Source organism: Oncorhynchus nerka, linkage group LG11, assembly GCF_034236695.1.
Source record: "Oncorhynchus nerka isolate Pitt River linkage group LG11, Oner_Uvic_2.0, whole genome shotgun sequence".
NCBI classification, from domain to species: Eukaryota; Metazoa; Chordata; class Actinopteri; order Salmoniformes; family Salmonidae; genus Oncorhynchus; species Oncorhynchus nerka.
Window position 1 is genome coordinate 54,127,233 of NC_088406.1, and position 18,350 is coordinate 54,145,582.

The 18,350-nt window shown below is 43.3% G+C and overlaps 1 protein-coding gene across 1 annotated transcript in view; it reads left to right on the forward strand.

Annotated features, from left to right (window-relative positions):
* The window catches only part of LOC115137153 (AP-2 complex subunit mu-A-like), a 35,450-nt gene extending 19,386 nt beyond the window's left edge, over positions 1-16,064 (forward strand). The window contains exons 7-12 of the mRNA XM_065024662.1: positions 2,086-2,233; positions 8,837-8,968; positions 9,082-9,217; positions 9,459-9,556; positions 12,962-13,073; positions 13,429-16,064. Of these exons, the coding sequence (XP_064880734.1) occupies positions 2,086-2,233; positions 8,837-8,968; positions 9,082-9,217; positions 9,459-9,556; positions 12,962-13,073; positions 13,429-13,563 (761 nt within the window). The 3' untranslated portion in view covers positions 13,564-16,064. The remainder of the gene's footprint in view (positions 1-2,085; positions 2,234-8,836; positions 8,969-9,081; positions 9,218-9,458; positions 9,557-12,961; positions 13,074-13,428) is intronic.
* Positions 16,065-18,350: the final 2,286 nt, after the last annotated feature.

Sequence of the window (18,350 nt, forward strand, 5' to 3'; positions counted from 1 at the left end):
CTTTCCCACCTGGACAAAAGTAACCTATGTGAGAATGCTATTCATTGACTACAGCTCAGCGTTCAACACGATAGTGCCCTCAAAGCTCATCAATAAGCTAAGGACCCTGGGACTAAACACCTCCCTCTGCAACTGGATCCTGGACTTCCTGACAGGCCGCCCCCAGGTGGTAAGGGTATGTAAAAACACATCCGCCACGCTGATCCTCAACACAGGGGCCCCCCAGGGATGCATGCTCAGCCCCCTGCTGTACTCCCTGTTCACTCATAACTGCACGACTCCAACACCATCATTAAATCTGATGATGACACAACAGTGGTAGGCCTGATCACCGACAACAACAAGACAGGAGGTCCAGAGACTTGGCCGGGTGGTGCCAGAATAACAACCTCTCCCTCAACGTGATCAAGACAGGAGATGATTGTGGACTACAGGAAAAAGAGGACCAAGCACACCCCCATTCTCATCGACGGGGCTGCGGTGGAACAGGTTGAGAGCTTCAAGTTCCTTGGTGTCCACATCACCAACAAACTATCATGGTCCAAGCACACCAAGACCGTCATGTAGCAGGCACGACAAAACCTATTCCCCCTCAGGAGACTGAAAATATTTGGCATGGGTCCTCAGATACTCATAAGGTTCTACAGCTGCACCATCGAGAGCCTGCCCCCGACCACAAGGCACTACAGAGGGTAGTGCGAACGGCCCAGTAAATCACTGGGGCCAAGCTTCCTGCCATCCAGGACCTCTATACCAGACGGTGTCAGAGGAAGGCCCTAAACATTGTCAAAGACTCCAGCCACCCTAGTCATAGACTGTTCTCTCTGCTACCGCACGTCAAGCAGAGAGAACAAGTCTAGGTCCAAGAGGCTTCTAAGCCATAAGACTCCTGAACATCTAATCAAATGGCTTCCCAGACTATTTCCCCCTCCCCCCTCCACACCTTTGCCACTCTCTATTGTCATCACTTTAATATCTACCTACATGTACATACTACCTCAACTAACCGGTGCCTCTGTACCGGCACCCCCCTGTATATATTGTTATTTTTTTACTGCTGCTCTTTAATTACTTGTTACTTTTATCTCTTGTATTTGGCGCATGTGACTGAATAAAATTTGATTTGATTTGATACTAGAATGTGTGAGCACCGAAGTGCCATTTGACGTGCTGACCCCAACAGCCCAGTGGCCTTCCATTTCAAAGAGAGGGGACAGTAAAAACAAACGGGGTTGCGATGTTGACAAAAGGTCCAGAGAGATATACTGGATCCATTCCTTAGATACTTTAATCCCCAGAGTTCTTAATCTAGAGAAGGACTATAGCTTTTGTGAAGGGCCCCATCCTTTTGTTGGTCCACCCACAACAATCCAGCGTAGCATCTTTTTTAAGTTTACAAAAAATAAAAATGGTTCTGCAATGTTACAATCCAATAACAAGGTTTTTTTTTAATTACAACTTTTGATCTTGTTAATTATTTTGTTTGTAAATTAAATTTTAACACCCTTTTCCCCCCAATTTCGTGATTACGATCTTGTCTCATCGCTGCAACTCCCCAACGGTCTCGGGAGAGGCAAAGGTCGAGTCATTTCGTCCTCCGAAAACATTACCTGCCAGGCCGCCCTTAACACCCGCTCACTTAACACGGAAGCCAGCTGCACCAATGTGTCAGAGGGAAACACCGTTCAACTGATGACCGAACCCCAGGCTGTAGTGGCGGCCCAACCCTGTGATGCCGTGCCTTAGACCGCTGCGCCACTCGGGAGGCCAATTGCAACTTATTTTCGAAGAAATGGGGAATTATTTCAGAAAGTGTAAGGGTGACAATATATTTGGCCGCAACTGTATGTATGACTGTGTATGCATATTTAGCAGTGTGGTGTAGTGCCGATGTGGCCACTAGAGGCCGCCACCCGCCTGTTTTAATGTTTGAGAAAGCTTCTCTTCTACTATAAATTATTCTATAACTCTACATAAGTGTATCACTACCTCATAAAACACTCCTTGACAGCTCTCCTGAACCAGTTACCTGCCTTCCGTGTTGCTCCGTGGTAACCTCGCCCTCTCTCCCTCTTCTCCAATCAGGCCAGGTGCTGAGCGCCCACGTCTCGGGCCGCGTGGTGATGAAGAGCTACCTGAGCGGCATGCCGGAGTGCAAATTTGGAATGAACGACAAGATCGTCATCGACAAACAGGGCAAAGGGGGAGCCACCGAGGAGGCGGTGGGCAAGAGGTGAGGGGGCAACGGGTGTGTCCGACTTTGGGCGTTTAGGATCGTATCACCTCCCTGGATGGGAGAGAAGATGTTGCTGGAAGTGGTGTTGGATGGCCAGTAGGAGACACTCTTTCCTCTGGTCTAAAAATATACACTGCTCAAAAAAATAAAGGGAACACTAAAATAACACATCCTAGATCTGAATGAATGAAATATTCTTATTAAATACTTTTTTCTTTACATAGTTGAATGTGCAACAAAATCACACAAAAATTATCAATCGAAATCAAATTGATCAACCCATGGAGGTCTGGATTTGGAGTCACACTCAAAATTAAAGTGGAAAACCACACTACAGGCTAATCCAACTTTGATGTAATGTCCTTAAAACAAGTCAAAATGAGGCTCAGTAGTGTGTGTGTGGCCTCCACGTGCCTGTATGACCTCCCTACAACGCCTGGGCATGCTCCTGGTGAGGTGGCGGATGGTCTCCTGAGGGATCTCCTCCCAGACCTGGACAGAGCAGAGCAGTCTCTTGGACAGTCTGTGATGCAACGTGGCGTTGGTGGATGGAGCGAGACATGATGTGCTCAATTGGATTCAGGTCTGGGGAACGGGAGGGCCAGTCCATGGCATCAATGCCTTCCTCTTGCAGGAACTGCTGACACACTCCAGCCACATGAGGTCTAGCATTGTCTTGCATTAGGAGAAACCCAGGGCCAACCGCACCAGCATATGGTCTCACAAGGGGTCTGAGGATCTCATCTCGGTACCTAATGGCAGTTAGACTACCTCTGGCGAGCACATGGAGGGCTGTGCGGCCCCCCAAAGAAATGCCACCCCACACCATGACTGACCCACCGCCAAACCGGTCATGCTGGAGGATGTTGCAAGCAGCAGAACGTTCTCCACGGCGTCTCCAGACTCTGTCACGTCTGTCACATGTGCTCAGTGTGAACCTGCTTTCATCTGTGAAGAGCACAGGGCGCCAGTGGCGAATTTGCCAATCTTGGTGTTCTCTGGCAAATGCCAAACGTCCTGCACGGTGTTGGGCTGTAAGCACAACCCCCACCTGTGGACGTCGGGCCCTCATACCACCCTCATGGAGTCTGTTTCTGACCGTTTGAGCAGACACATGCACATTTGTGGCCTGCTGGAGGTCATTTTGCAGGGCTCTGGCAGTGCTCCTCCTTGCACAAAGGCAGAGGTAGCGGTCCTGCTGCTGGGTTATTGCCCTCCTACAGCCTCCTCCACGTCTCCTGATGTACTGTCTCCTGGTAGCGCCTCCATGCTCTGGACACTACGCTGACAGACACAGCAAACCTTCTTGCCACAGCTTGCATTAATGTGCCATCCTGGATGAGCTGCACTACCTGAGCCACTTGTGTGGGTTGTAGACTCCGTCTCATGCTACCACTAGAGTGAAAGCACCGCCAGCATTCAAAAGTGACCAAAACATCAGCCAGGAAGCATAGGAACTGAGAAGTAGTCTGTGGTCACCACCTGCAGAACTACTCCTTTATTGGGGGTGATTGCCTATAATTTATCTTGCTAATTGCCTATAATTTCCACCTGTTGTCTATTCCATTTGCACAACAGCATGTGAAATGTATTGTCAATCAGTGTTGCTTCCTAAGTGGACAGTTTGATTTCACAGAAGTGTGATTGACTTGGAGTTACATTGTGTTGTTTAAGTGTTCCCTTTTTTTTTTAGCAGTGTATTTAGACTTTTACCCAACTGAAGGCTATTAGACCAATATTAGGATATCCCTAGATGTGAAAGATCTTCACTCCTAGAAGGGCCTCCAGGCTTCTGTCATAACGGTCAATTTTGAATGAGGAAAAAAAGATTTACAGTGGCAGTTTGGTAAACCTAATCCCGTCCGAATCGTCCACTGGAAAAACTGACATGCTGTGGTAATAATTACATAACCGATGTTCTAAAGTAATACTAGTCTCATGCGAATAGGCCTAGACTGTCCAGGTAATTCCACTTATAGATGTCACTTTTTAAATTCACTTCAATCAGTGTAGATGAAGGGGAGACAGGTTAAAGAAGGATTTTTAAGCCCTGAGTTTTGTATGTGTGCCATTCAGGATACGATTTAAGTCCCTTTGAACGGGGTATGGTAGTAGCTGCCAGGCGAACCGGTTAGTGTGTGTCAAGAACTGCAATGCTGCTGAGTTTTTCATGCTCAACAGTTTCCTGTGTGCATCAAGAATGGTCCACCACCCAACAGACATCCAGCCAACTTGACAACTGTGGGAAGCATTGGAGTCAACATGGGCCAGCATCCCTGTGGAATGCTGTCGACACCTTGTAGAGTCCATGCCCCGACAAATTGAGGCTGTTCTGTGGGCAAAAGGGGGTGCAACTCAATATTAGGATGGTGTTCCTAGTATTTTGTACACTGTATATTCACCCCTCAAAAAGACAGGCAAAAGTTAGTTGAATTTCCAATGTGTGACCACTATGCTTTCAACCATCTAAAAAGCGCAATCAAATACCAATTGTTACGAATTCCGTTTGGCCCGACAGTCTAGGGGAGGGATGGTAATGAGACCCGTAACATAACTCATGCAAATTATAATAGTGACAAAGTAAAAGTGTGAACGAAATAACCACGACAACTGAAATCTACCGTCAAACTCAAGGTTTATTTGAAAACACACGGTAATGGGGGGAGCAGGAAGAGGGGCTGAGCTGGACCCAAGGAAAGAAACAATAAGTATTCAAAAACATCCCTAAACTAGACTAGCCTACTTTAACAACAGCTAACTAACCAACCAAAAATACAGTGGGTGGTCCACCCAGTTCTAACTAGTATATTTAACAAAGTCTACCTACGGGTAGTGTATGCCCATGGGCGACTTGTCTTGGTTTCCCCTTTTCCCACCAGCAAACAAACAAACACCATAACCAAAAACAATACTGACAGGTGAGGACAAAGTGCTATGGAGTTGCTCAAACAAAAAAGAGGTTAATACACACAGAGAGAGTGAAACAGAGAGAGTGAAACAGACATGGCATTTACAGAGAGATTGAGCTCTAGAGAAAACAACTGACAGCGTTTTTAAACCAAGGGAAAGGAACTGTGATTGGGTAGGAAACAGGAGGAGGTGTGTCTTCTGATTTATGATTGATTGTTGACTGATTGGGGAGTGATGATTTTCACCTGTGAGGGGAGAAGGAGAGAAAAGAAACACACACACACACACACAGGATACTTGTATCCGTAACACCAATGGAAAAACAATTTGACATTTTGTTAAGTTGTCACCCTATTGTCTATCACTGCACTGTCAACCATTTAAAAGTACAGAAAGTTCCAATGGGAATACAATGTCAGATATTTTGTTTATTTATGCAACAGATTGTGTTATCACTGTTTCATCTAATAGCAGAACCAAGTGACCTGCATTGTAGTTGAGATTACATTCAAAGTGCATGGTGCAAGTGATCAATGCCGTTTGAGATTCTGTGCAGATTATTACAGCAATTGTGAAGATCTGCGACGACCTTTGCATATGCTATCTTGAACATGCACACTTTATACGGTTACATAAGACATTTATAGTCACTGTAACCTGAATGTGGCCATGGATGTGTTACTCATTTTAAGGTTGAATGTTACATTAGTTTGTAATAAAACTATTTACTGTATTACAAAAGTAATATTGAATTGTGTTTGGTTGACAACGCAACCAAATATCAATATTTAAAGGAGATGTATCCTCTGCTTGGATATCTGTGCCACTGACTTAATCTGACTTTAATTTGTCTACAGATACAAAATTGATAGTCTGTTGGTTTCACAACTCAATCTCAACCCCCAAATATTTGAATGTACTTTAAATAAAGTTTGATTTAATTTAGTCCTATTCTTTAAGTTTGATGTTTAGTTGATACGGAGACGTGAATCCAACAACCTGGAATTAAAGCCAGACTAAGTCAGTGGTACAGATGGAACTATCCAAGCAGAAGATACATCTTTAAATGTTGATATTTGGTTGCACTGACAACCAAACATAATTAGGGCTGTAGCGGTCATTAAATTTTGTCAGCTGGTGATTGTCAAGCAAATAACTGCTGGTCTCATGGTAATTGACCGTTAATTAACATAAACACATTTAGAATATCCTGGCTTCCATACATATCCTACCATCCACAGACCTTTGGAAAATCTACATTTTTACAAATCGAATAAATCCATGTAATATATCGTACACCTTCATAAATCTGTTATGTGGCCGTAATGCCCCCTAAAAAAATCCATACTTTTTGCGGCCAGTGACCGTTTGTGCCCTTGGGCTGAATATAATATTATAATTCCCTTCTCCCGGCTGGGTGCTCGAAGCACCTCCCACTCACATGGCTCTCTGTCACGTGATCGGGTCTTTCTCACAGGCTACAAGTGAAGACAAACACATCTGGGACGAAGATATAAGAAGAACTGCCCACATTTACTTTTCATCAGCCAACAAGATGAGTAGGCCTAACGAACAGCAAATTATTAATCTATTTCTTCACATAGGCTCAGCAATGCGCACACAGCAGTATATTATAAGCGCAAATGTTACAGCAGTGTATATATATCCCAATGCCCCAGGTCAGTGATTGAGGACATTGCCCTGTGTAGGGTGCTGTCTTTTGCATGGGACGTTAAACGGGTGTTCTGACTCTCTATGGTCGCTAAATATCCCATGGCACTTATCGTAGGGGTGTTAACTCCAGTGGCATGGCTAAATTCCCAATCTGGCTCTCATACCATCATTGCCACCTAATCATCCCCAGTTTCCAATTGGCTCATTAATCCCCCCTCCTCTTCCCTGTAACTATTACCCAGGTCGTTGCTGTAAGTGATGTGTTCTCAGTCAATTATTTTTGCAGATGTCACTGTCCGAGAGTATCAAACAAGATATCACAACAAAAACAGTGGCCAAAAATATAGATATAGAAGTAGATTAGAATATAGATTAGAATAATCTGTAGAATAGATATAGAAAGGCACTTGATCTGATTCAATTAAGCTGTGCACAGCTCTTGTATTTCCAAGGGGGCAGAGGTGCTTAATGAGGTTTCACAGCTACGGTCCATAGAGCTCTCACGCCAGTAAGCTGTTGAATTCACCAATAGGAAATATCCTAAACTCCAGAGCAAGCTGACTGAAGGCCCTTTGCTGGTGCCTGCAGCTATACCGTGGATTAAGCTAGCCTGAGTGCCAGTCTGTTTGTGCCGTCATGCCAACTCTGGCAATCATTGTCATGCCAAACAATGTTTGGCTTGCCAATGGCATCAATGGAGTTGGCAAAAACAACAGATCTGGGACCAGGCTAGAATTAAGCTCCTGTACTGTACATTTGGTTTTAAAATATTTTTGTTTATGCTCATTGAATGTTTTGTAAAGCCTTGAACATCTTGATTTTTTTTAAGTACCCATAATGATCTAAGCAAAATGGGTCACTGACACTTACTGCTGAAAAGACTGAGATAAAACTGTAAAATGGAAAACCTTAAATCATTCTCTAAAGTGTTTTCACATGCCGTTCTTCTTGTCCAAAACACTGATTGGGAGGTGAACACATTGCTTGTGTTCCACATGGCACCCTATTCCCTATGAAGTGCACTACTTTTGACCAGATCACTCCGTTTTCCGCAGCCATCGTAACCAAGTCATCATGCTGCAACTACATCACATGGCTTGTTACTTTGTTCATCATTTTCCATCACCCTCTTTTTTATGACCTTTTTCTTTCCTGGCATTATGTTTATAGTGCTAAGATGTCAAGCTGTGTTTTTTCCCCTTCTTGATTCGTGCTGTGATTTTCTCCCTCTCTCTGTGCTGGACCTCAGTGATTTGGGAGGCAGGTAGCGTACATCATTTACTCTCCATCCTCAGTCTGCCTCTGTGTGTGTCTGTCTTGTCTGTCCATCGTTTTGTCTACACAGGGTTGCGTTCAGTACAGAGCAATGTTATGTGTCTGATTTTCTGACTGGTAGATCTGGACATCTAGTGTTCATAATCAATCAATCTAATGTTGCATCCTTCTGAACGCAACATGACATGCAAGTCAGACTGACCAGGCAATTAGTGTTGTGGTGTCTGGCTGGTATGTTGGAGCTCAGAGTGCATCAGCTCTTCATTAAAATTCATACTCTTCGTAAATTTATGTTAATCGTTAATCTCACTGTCATCTAATGTCTGTGTATTATGATTAGGATCGGTTTCCCCTCCTTCAGTGTGTGTGTCTATGTGTGGCTCTCTTGTCCCCTCTAAACACCTGTCTCCCTCTCTCCCCTTTATCCCCCACCCCTCTCTCTATTTCTCCTTTATCTCCCTCTCTCTCTCTCTCCTTTATCTCCCTCTCTCTTTCTCTCTCTCTCATTTATCTCACTCTCTCTTCTCTCCCTCCCTCTCTTATTTATCTCCCTTTCTTTCTCCCTCCCTCTCCTTTATCTCCCTCTCTCTATCATTTATCACCCTCTCTTGCTCCCACCCCCTCCCTCCCTCCCTCCCTCTCTCCTTTATCTCCCTCTCTCGCTCCATCCCTTTCTCCCTCTCCTTTATCTCCCTCTCTCGCTCCATCTCTTTCTCCCTCTCCTTTATCTCCCTCTCTTAGTGGCGGTGGTGGCGGTAAGCAATCCATAGCCATTGACGACTGTACATTCCACCAGTGTGTGCGTCTCAGCAAGTTTGACGCTGAGCGCAGCATCAGCTTCATTCCTCCGGACGGAGAATGTGAACTCATGAGGTAATGAGCTTGTGTGATACAGACACACAAACACACGCACACACACACACATTCACACACAGGCTATGTCTTTATGTATCTGTTTTGTGTGTGTGTTTGCCTCTTCTCCACAGGTACCGCACCACCAAGGACATCATCCTACCCTTCCGTGTCATCCCCCTTGTCAGGGAGGTGGGCCGCACCAAGCTTGAAGTCAAGGTGGTCATTAAGTCCAACTTCAAGCCCTCGCTTCTGGCTCAGAAGATTGAGGTATGGCTACAGAGGGATATAGGGGTACCAAGTGAGCATAGAGCTTTGGACACAGTACCTGACCAGGTCGTGGTCATCACGGTCAGGTAAAAGTCCTGAAATTACACACTTTTGTAGTAGTGCTCAACATAGCCATTTCGGAAGAACCCTTGGTCTTACCCATAAACTAATGAATGAGTGTTTGTAGATGGGGAATGGATCCACTGAGCTGAATGTCTTTTTCCATGTTCTTACTACCCAGGTGCGCATCCCCACCCCTCTCAACACCAGCGGGGTCCAGGTGATCTGCATGAAGGGCAAGGCCAAGTACAAGGCCAGCGAGAACGCCATCGTCTGGAAGTAAGTTTTCCTCACTGTCGTTCTCAGGTTATCCGTACCAGGGCCCTGTTTATTAGGGCTCACATTGGAAAACGTTACGCAACCGGGGGGAAAAACATGGAAAATATGTGGTTCTTATTGGACAAGTCCAGGTAGTCCCTCCCTGTTTCAGTCAATTTTTACTGTTTTGTACCTGATGAACTCCATGCGGGTTAGGCGCCAGTCTGAGAAACGCTTCACAGTCGCCTATAAACTACGGATCAAAAAAGTTGTTAATTGCGCTACTGGTTAATTGGGGACTTTATTCAGTTAAACAAGTCCTATATCGACATAACCTGTAAGGCCGCTCAGCAAGGAAGAAGCCACTGCTCCAAAACCGCCATAAAAAAAGCCAGACTACGGTTTGCAACTTTTTGGAGAAATGTCCTCTGGTCTGATGAAACAAAAATAGAACTGTTAGGCCATAATGACCATCGTTATGTTTGGAGGAGAAATGGGGAAGCTTGCAAGCCGAAGATCACGATCCCAACCGTGAAGCACGGGGGTGGCAGCATCATGTTGTGGGGGTGCTTTGCTGCGGGAGGGACTGGTGCACTTCACAAAATAGATGGCTTCACGAGGAAAGAAATTTATGTGGATATATTGAAGCAACATCTCAAGACATCAGTCAGGAAGTTAAAGCTTGGTCACAAATGGGTCTTCCAAATGGACAATGACCCCAAGCATACTTCTAATGTTGTGGCAAAATGGCTTAACCTCTCTGGGATATTCAGGACGGTAGCGTCCCACCCCGCCAACAGCCAGTGAAAGTGCAGGGCGCCAAATTCAAAACAACAAAAATCTCATAATTAACCTGTTGCCTCTACTTGGGACGCTTGCGTCCCAACTAGAGCTCTGGAAATGCAAATGCGCTACGCTAAATGCTAATAGTATTAGTTAAAACTCAAAAGTTCATTAAAATACACATGCAGGGTATCAAATTAAAGCTACACTCGTTGTGAATCCAGGCAACAAGTCCGATTTTTAAAATGCTTTTCGGCGACAGCATGAGAAGCTATTATCTGATAGCATGCACCAATACACTACAACAGAAAAGCACAGCAGGGGACGTAAACAAAATAATTAGCATTTCGGCGTTACACAAACCGCACAATAAAATAGAAAACAGTCATTACCTTTCACCATCTTCTTTGTTGGCACTCCTAGATGTCCCATAAACACTATTGGGTCTTTATTTCGATTAAATCGGGCCATATAAAGCCAAGATATCGTTATATGTAGACTGTGTGATAAACGAAAAAAACAGCGATTTCACAACGTAACGTCATTTTTTAAAATTCAAAAAGTAGACGATAAACTTTCACAAAACACTTCAAAATACGTTTGTAATGCTACTTTAGGTATTAGTAAACGTTAATAAGCGATAAAAATCATCCGTAGGCGATGTAAATATCATTAGCTGTCGTCTTGGAAAAAATTTCAGGAGAGAGCTCTTCCGGAATGATCTGGGCGGAGACCGGAGGTAAGCGGTGCCCCTCTTTCGGTTCAACCAAGAATCAAAGATGATTCAATTCACAAGACTCTAGACAACATGGGGATGCTGTGGGAGTTGAATGCTCGGTCTTATCTAATTCGGCTCACTGTTAACAATTGCTGGAAGTGGCGCAAGGATATTTATTTCCATTTTCTGTGATCAGGTTTTCCTGCGCTTTCCGATGTAACGCACGTTATGTAATAGCCACAGTCGTGATTTAACCAGTTTTAAAAACGTCCGAGGGTTTCCTATCCACACATTCCATATGAACGTACTATATTCCTGGCATGAGTAGCAGGGCGCTGAAATGTTGCGCGATTTTTAACAAAATGTTCAAAAAAGTAGAGGGTCGACTGAAGAGGTTAAAATTCATCAAACAAACAATTATTTCACACCATTTTAAAGATACAATTCTTGTTAATCCAGCCACAGTGTCTGATTTCAAAAGGCTTTACAGTGAAAGCACCACAAATGATTGTTAGGTCACCACCAAGTCACAGAAAAACACTGCCATTTTCTAGCCAAAGAGAGGAGTCACAAAAAGCAGAAATATAGATCAAATTGATCACTAACCTTTGATGATCTTCATCAGATGACACTCATAGGACTTCATGTTACACAATACATGTATGTTTTGTTCGATAAAGTGCATATTTATATCCAAAAATCTCATTTTACATTGGCCTGTTATGTTCAGTAGTTCCAAAACATGCAGTGATTTTGCAGAGAGCCACATCAATTTACAGAAATACTCATAATAAACATTGATAGAAGATACAACTATTATACATGGAACTATAGATAAACTTCTCCTTAATGCAACTGCTGTGTCAGATTTTTAAAAAACTTTACGGAAAAAGCATACCATGCAATAATCTGAGTACGGCGCTCAGAGACCAAAACAGCCAAAGAGATATCCGCCATGTTGTGGAGTCAACATTAGTCAGAAATAGCATTATAAATATTAACTTACCTTTGATGAACTTCATCAGAACTCCCAGGAATCCCAGTTCCACAATAAATGTTTGATTTGTTCGATAAAGTTCATAATTTATCTCCAAATACCTCCTTGTTTTTTTAAGAGAGAGAGAGAATGAGTAGGAATAGGAGGTGCATCTTGTGTTGATAGCAAGCCCTAAGCCTGATGGAGAGGTGTGTGTGAATCTGTGAGTGGATTATGAGAGAGCAGTTTGTTCAGGAAAATAAACAGAATTGAGCACTTTAGATGTTAATATCGTCCTAAAACTGAGCACATATTACTTTTATTGCTTTATATGAAATTAACGTGAAAAGAAAACATCTCAAAATGTATTGCAGATTTTCAGAAAAGCTGCAGCAAAACAAGCATTTTTGGCCACGGGAATCACAATTTTTCTTCACAAAATCCTGGAGGCACTGCATAATATGGACACCAAATAGGGCTATCTTCTGTTAACCACCCCTACCTTGTCACAACACAACTGGCTCAAACGCGTTAAGAAGGAAAGAAATTCCACAAATAACTTTCAACAAGGCACAACTGTTAATTGAAATGCATTCCAGGTGACTACTTCATGAAGCTGGTTGAGAGAATGCCAAAAGTGTGCAAAGCTGTCTTCAAAGCAAAGGGTGGCTACTTTGAAGAATCTCAAATATAAAATATATTTTGATTGGTTTAACACTTTTTTGGTTACTAAATTATTCCATGTGTATTATTTCATCGTTTTGATGTCTTCACTATTATTCTACAATTTAGAAAATAGTACAAAATTAAACAAACCCCTTGAATGAGGGTTTGATATCCGGATATTCGATTAACCGTGCTCATCCCTAGTGTGTGTGCGCGTGTGCGCACGCGCCTGTGTTTGTGCTGTAGAATAGTCTTAACTGTGTGTTGCTATGCGTGTCTGCAGGATCAAGCGTATGGCAGGGATGAAGGAGTCTCAAATCAGTGCTGAGATCGAGCTGTTGCCCACCAACGACAAGAAGAAGTGGGCACGCCCTCCCATCTCCATGAACTTTGAGGTGATTAGGTATTTTATTTCCTTTACACAGTCATCTCTACTGTAGCTGGGCTCCAGATCAGTTTGTGCTGTATTACCAACTTCAATGGTTGAAATGGCCCCCCCAGTGGCACACCGGTCTCAGGCACCGCATCTTCATGCTAGAGGCGTCACTACAGACACCCTGGTTTGAATCCAGGCTGTATCACAACGAGCTGTGTTTGGTCCCATAGGGTGGGGCACAATTGGCCCAGTGTTGGCCGGTGTAGGCTGTCATTATAAATAAGATTTTGTGCTTAACTGACTTACCTAGTTAAATAAAAAACAATACTGAACTCTCTCCCAGGTGTAATTATGGTTCTGTTATGGTCTCCCAGGTGCCATTTGCTCCGTCCGGACTCAAGGTGCGCTACCTGAAGGTGTTCGAGCCCAAGCTGAACTACAGTGACCACGACGTCATCAAATGGGTGCGCTATATCGGCCGCAGCGGCATTTACGAGACACGCTGCTAACCGCCACCTCACAATCGGGTGGAAAGAGGGACACAACAGGGAAGAGGCTGGACCAAGGGAGGGAGCGAAAGACTACAACATGGGATCGTTTCTTTCAGTCTTTTTTTCCTCCGGGCTGGCTGACAAACGAAAAGAAATCTATATATTGAAAATTATTATATTACTAAACGCATATATGTATAAATAATGCAAACATCCTGTGAAGTACAAAAAATACCATCTGCATCTAAAGGGTCTTTTCCCCTTTTTAATCTAAACAAAAAATCCATTCCACCCCCATGATATGTTGTTTACTATTCCTGTACAACCCATCTATTCCCCATGGCACTGAATTAGTGGACGACTGTACCCCTTGCCCATAACCACAGATCTAGAATCAGATCACGCACCATACCCTCAATCCTAATGTATTAGGGGGATTAAAAAAGTGTCTGACCATGTATCATTGGCTTAGGAGTAACTGCTACCCTCCCTCTCTCTTGATACTGGCATAGGAGTGTGTGTGTCGCTCTTCTGTTCTCCTGTAGCAACTAACGTCTCCTGTCCCACCTCTCTCTCCCCAGCCCTGCCCCTGTATCTATATCTAACCGGCGGAGTCACTCTTTAGCCTAGTGTGTCGTTTTCAGCCGTATGTGGTGTAGATGCATCCGTTAAGTGTCATGCCGTTTTCAGTACATTTTATACGTTTTGTTATTTTAACACCCGGCCTTCCCCGAGTATTGTAGTCATGAATCGTCTTGTGTTTTTGTATTTAGTGCTTTGTCGTGCTTCTCTAAAGCTCTCTGGCCACCATTCCATCGCACTGTCTCACGGTCTTATCCCACACCCTTAGTCCTCCTCTACTATTTCCACTAGCTGGTGGTGTCATTATTATGATTCCTCCTGACGCAGGTATCATTTTGCTGTAGTTCCTGTCGTTTTCTGTCTTAAGTGCTGCAGAGATTCCTTCTGTGTGACCAAAATTGTCAGTTTTAGGAACAACAAAAAAATGTAGCGATGACAATAGACGGGACACATCAGTCTATGAATATAAATATATATAAACACATCTCTATATTGTATGAATGGTAAAAATGTGCTATCGAGCAGAGCCAGTTGTTACGGTCTCAATGGTCTGCTGTTAGGGATGGTGTTTGTGTAGGAGACGCAGTTGAGCAGATCTGTGTGTGTGCGTGCGTGCGTGCGTTGCTATTCTTCCCCAGGACCACGATCTGCTGAACATGTCTCGGGAGTCTGAAATTCTGGCTGCAAATTCCCAGTTCTGATCCCGACTGGAATTCTGACCCTCCCATACGCTTTACATTAGCATGGGTGTATTTCTTGACCAGTTAAAGGGATAGTTCAACAAATTACAATGGCATTGGTTTCCTTACCCTGTAAGCAGTCTATGGACAAGGTATGACAACAACATGCTTTGGTTTAGTTTCCCTGTCACTGTTATCACATGCTAATGTTTTATCATTTGTGGCTGAAATCCCATTCATGTCATGGGACCGATATTAGCATTTGTCGCGCATCATGTTCAAATCAATTTGTGATCCATTTGGACATGATGCATGAAAAACGATAATATTGGTCCCATGACTTCAATGGGATTTGTGCCACAAATGCTAAAAGGTTTACATGTGGAAACGGTGCCAAGGAAACTAAACCAAAGCATGGCTTGCTGTCATACCTTGTCCAAAGACTGCTTACAGGGTAAGGAAACCCATTTGTAACTTGGGTGAACTATTCCTTTAACCTGCAATAACCCCCTTATATTCCATGTGCACTGATTTCCCCCACCCATATATAAAATAAAAAAAAATTGTTTACAACTTAATTTTGAAATCAGTTTAATGAAGGGATTTGGATATGGAACAATGGTGTGTGTTACCAGAGAGAGAGAAATGGGCTGCGTCCCAAATAGTACATTACTTTTAAGGTGCCATTTGGGACAGAGACAGAGTGACTGAGTGTTCAACTCATCTCAGCCTACTGGACTTGGACTGCCTGCATTTCAAATGAACATTTTGAAATATTCCACCTTTCAGATAGCGTTCCTCTTCCTCTCATATTCCTTCTAGTTCAGTCATGGCTATTGTGTGTATTAAACAAAGGCTATCAGATTGTATGAGCATTTGCAGTTGCAACAAACACTCAGTGTGACACTGCATAAAGTTTCCATTCTCTTTTTCTCTGGCACTACGTTCTACCAATGAACACTAAAAGCGCTTCTGCTAACTTCTGAAAAACCCTATCTCTCTGGCTGGCTGTAATTGCACACTATTCCCAAAATCCTATGGGCCCTGGCCAAAAGTAGTGCACTATATAGGCAATAGGTTGCCAATTGAGACCTAGTCTCCCTCTCTGGTCAATGCCCACTATGTCATGCCACACCCTGAGAGATGGGGAGGGAGAGTCCTGGGGGCTTGACCCTCTGCTTCAATGTTTCCATGGGATCCATTTGGTAACTATGTGACTGTCAAGGTAATCCCAATAAAAAGGTGTAACCAATGGAATTCTGTCTATCAACTTATTTCTGCAGCAGAAGTTCAGTTTCTGTCTTGCAGTTACAGTGCTTTCAGAAAGTATTTGCACACTTCGACCTTTTCCACATTTTGTTGTGTTACAGCCTGAATTTAAAATGGAATAAAATGAGATATTTTGTCACTGGCCTACATACAATACCCAGTAATGTCAAAGTGTAACTCTTTTTTTTTTTATGTTTTCAAATGAATTTATCAAAAGCTGAAAAATGTTGAGTCAAGTATTCAAACCCATTTGTTATGGCAAGCATAAATACATTTAGGAGTAAAAATGTGCTCAACAAGTCACAAGTTGCATGGACTCACTCTGTGTGCAATAATAGTGTTTAACGTAATTGTAATGACTACCTCATCTCTGTACCCCACACATACAATTATCTATAAGGTCCCTCAGTCGAGCAGTGAATTTCAAACACAGATTCAAGCACAAAGACCAGGGAGGTTTTCAGACAATGAATATCCCTTTGAGCATGGTGAAGTTATTTATTGAACTTTTGATGATGTATCAATACACCCAGTCACTACAAAGATACAGGCGTCTTTCCCAACTCAGTTGCTGGAGAGGAAGGAAACCGCCCAGGGATTTCATCATGAGGCCAATAGTGACTTTAAAACAGTTGGCTGTGAGTAACACTGATAACTTGGCAAAGCCATTCATTAACGTTTTGTAAAGAATAGAAAGTGATATGTTTGAGGAATTTCCAATATAACACATCACTGAGTACCACTCTCCATATTTTCAAGCATAGTGGTGGCTGCATCATGTTATGGATATGCTTGTAATAATTTTTTTTTTTTACCTTTATTTAACTAGGCAAGTCAGCGAACAAATTCCTATTTACAATGACAGCCTAGACCGACCAAACCCAGATGACACTGGGCCAATTGTGCGCCAACCTATGGGACTCCAGATCACAGCCAGTTGTGATATAGCCCATGATCAAACCAGGGTCTGTAGTGACACCTTTAGCACTGAGATGCAGTGCCTTAGACTGCTGCGCCACTCTGGAACCGAAATTCATTAAGGTTTTGGGAGTTCTTCCAAATAAAAAAGAAACGGAACGGAATGAAGCTAAACACAGGCAAAATCCTAGAGGAAAACCTGGTTCATTCTGCTTTCCACCAGACACTGGGAGATAAATTCCCCTTTCAGCAGGACAATAACCTAAAACAGAAGACCAAATCTATACTGGAGTCCCTTACCAAGAAGACCATGAATGTTCCTGAGTGTGTCACGCCCTGACCTTAGAGAGACGTTTTATTTCTCTATTTGGTTAGGTCAGGGTGTGATGTGGGGTGGGAATTCTATGTTCTATTTTCTATGTTTTGTATTTCTTTGTTTTGGCCGTTATGGTTCTCAATCAGGGACAGGTGTCTATCGTTGTCTCTGATTGGGAACCATACTTGGGCAGCCCTTTTTCCCCACCTGTCTTTGTGGGTAGTTAACTTTGTTTGAGGCATTGAGCCTTGTTGTGTTTGTTGTTTTGTTGGTGTCATTTATTTAAAGAAAATATATGCTCCCCATGCTGCACCTTGGTCTTCCTCTTTTGACTTAAATCAGCTTGATTTGACAAGACCTGAAAATGGTTGTATAGCAATGATCAACAACCAATTTGACAGAATTTTGAAAGGAATAATGGGCAAGTGTTGCACAACCCAGGTGTGGAAAGCTCTTAGAGACTTACCCAGAAAGACTCACAGCTGTAATTTTTTTACAAACATTAGAATGTTTCTTCCACTTTGACACTTAGACTGTAAACTCTCATTCCAGACTCACATTAATCATCTCTAATCCAAAATGTAATCTAGAATCGGCTTCCTGTTTCACAAAAAGCATCCTTCACTCATGCTGCCAAACATACCCTTGTAAAACTGACCATCCTACCGATCCTCGACTTTGGCGATGTCATTTACAAAATAGCCTCCAACACTCTACTCAACAAATTGGATGCAGTCTATCACAGTGCCATCTGTTTTGTCACCAAAGCCCCATATACTACCTACCACCGCTCTCGTTGGCTGGTCCTCACTTCATACTCGCCGCCAAACCCACTGGCTCCAGGTCATCTACAAGTCTCTGCTAGGTAAAGCACCAACTTATCTCAGCTCACTGGTCACCATAGCAGCACCCACCCGTAGCACGCGCTCCAGCAGGTATATCTCACTGGTCACCCCCAGTCAATTCTTCCTTTGGCCGCCTTTCCTTCCAGTTCTCTGTTGCCAATGACTGGAACGAACTGCAAAAATCACTGAAGTTGG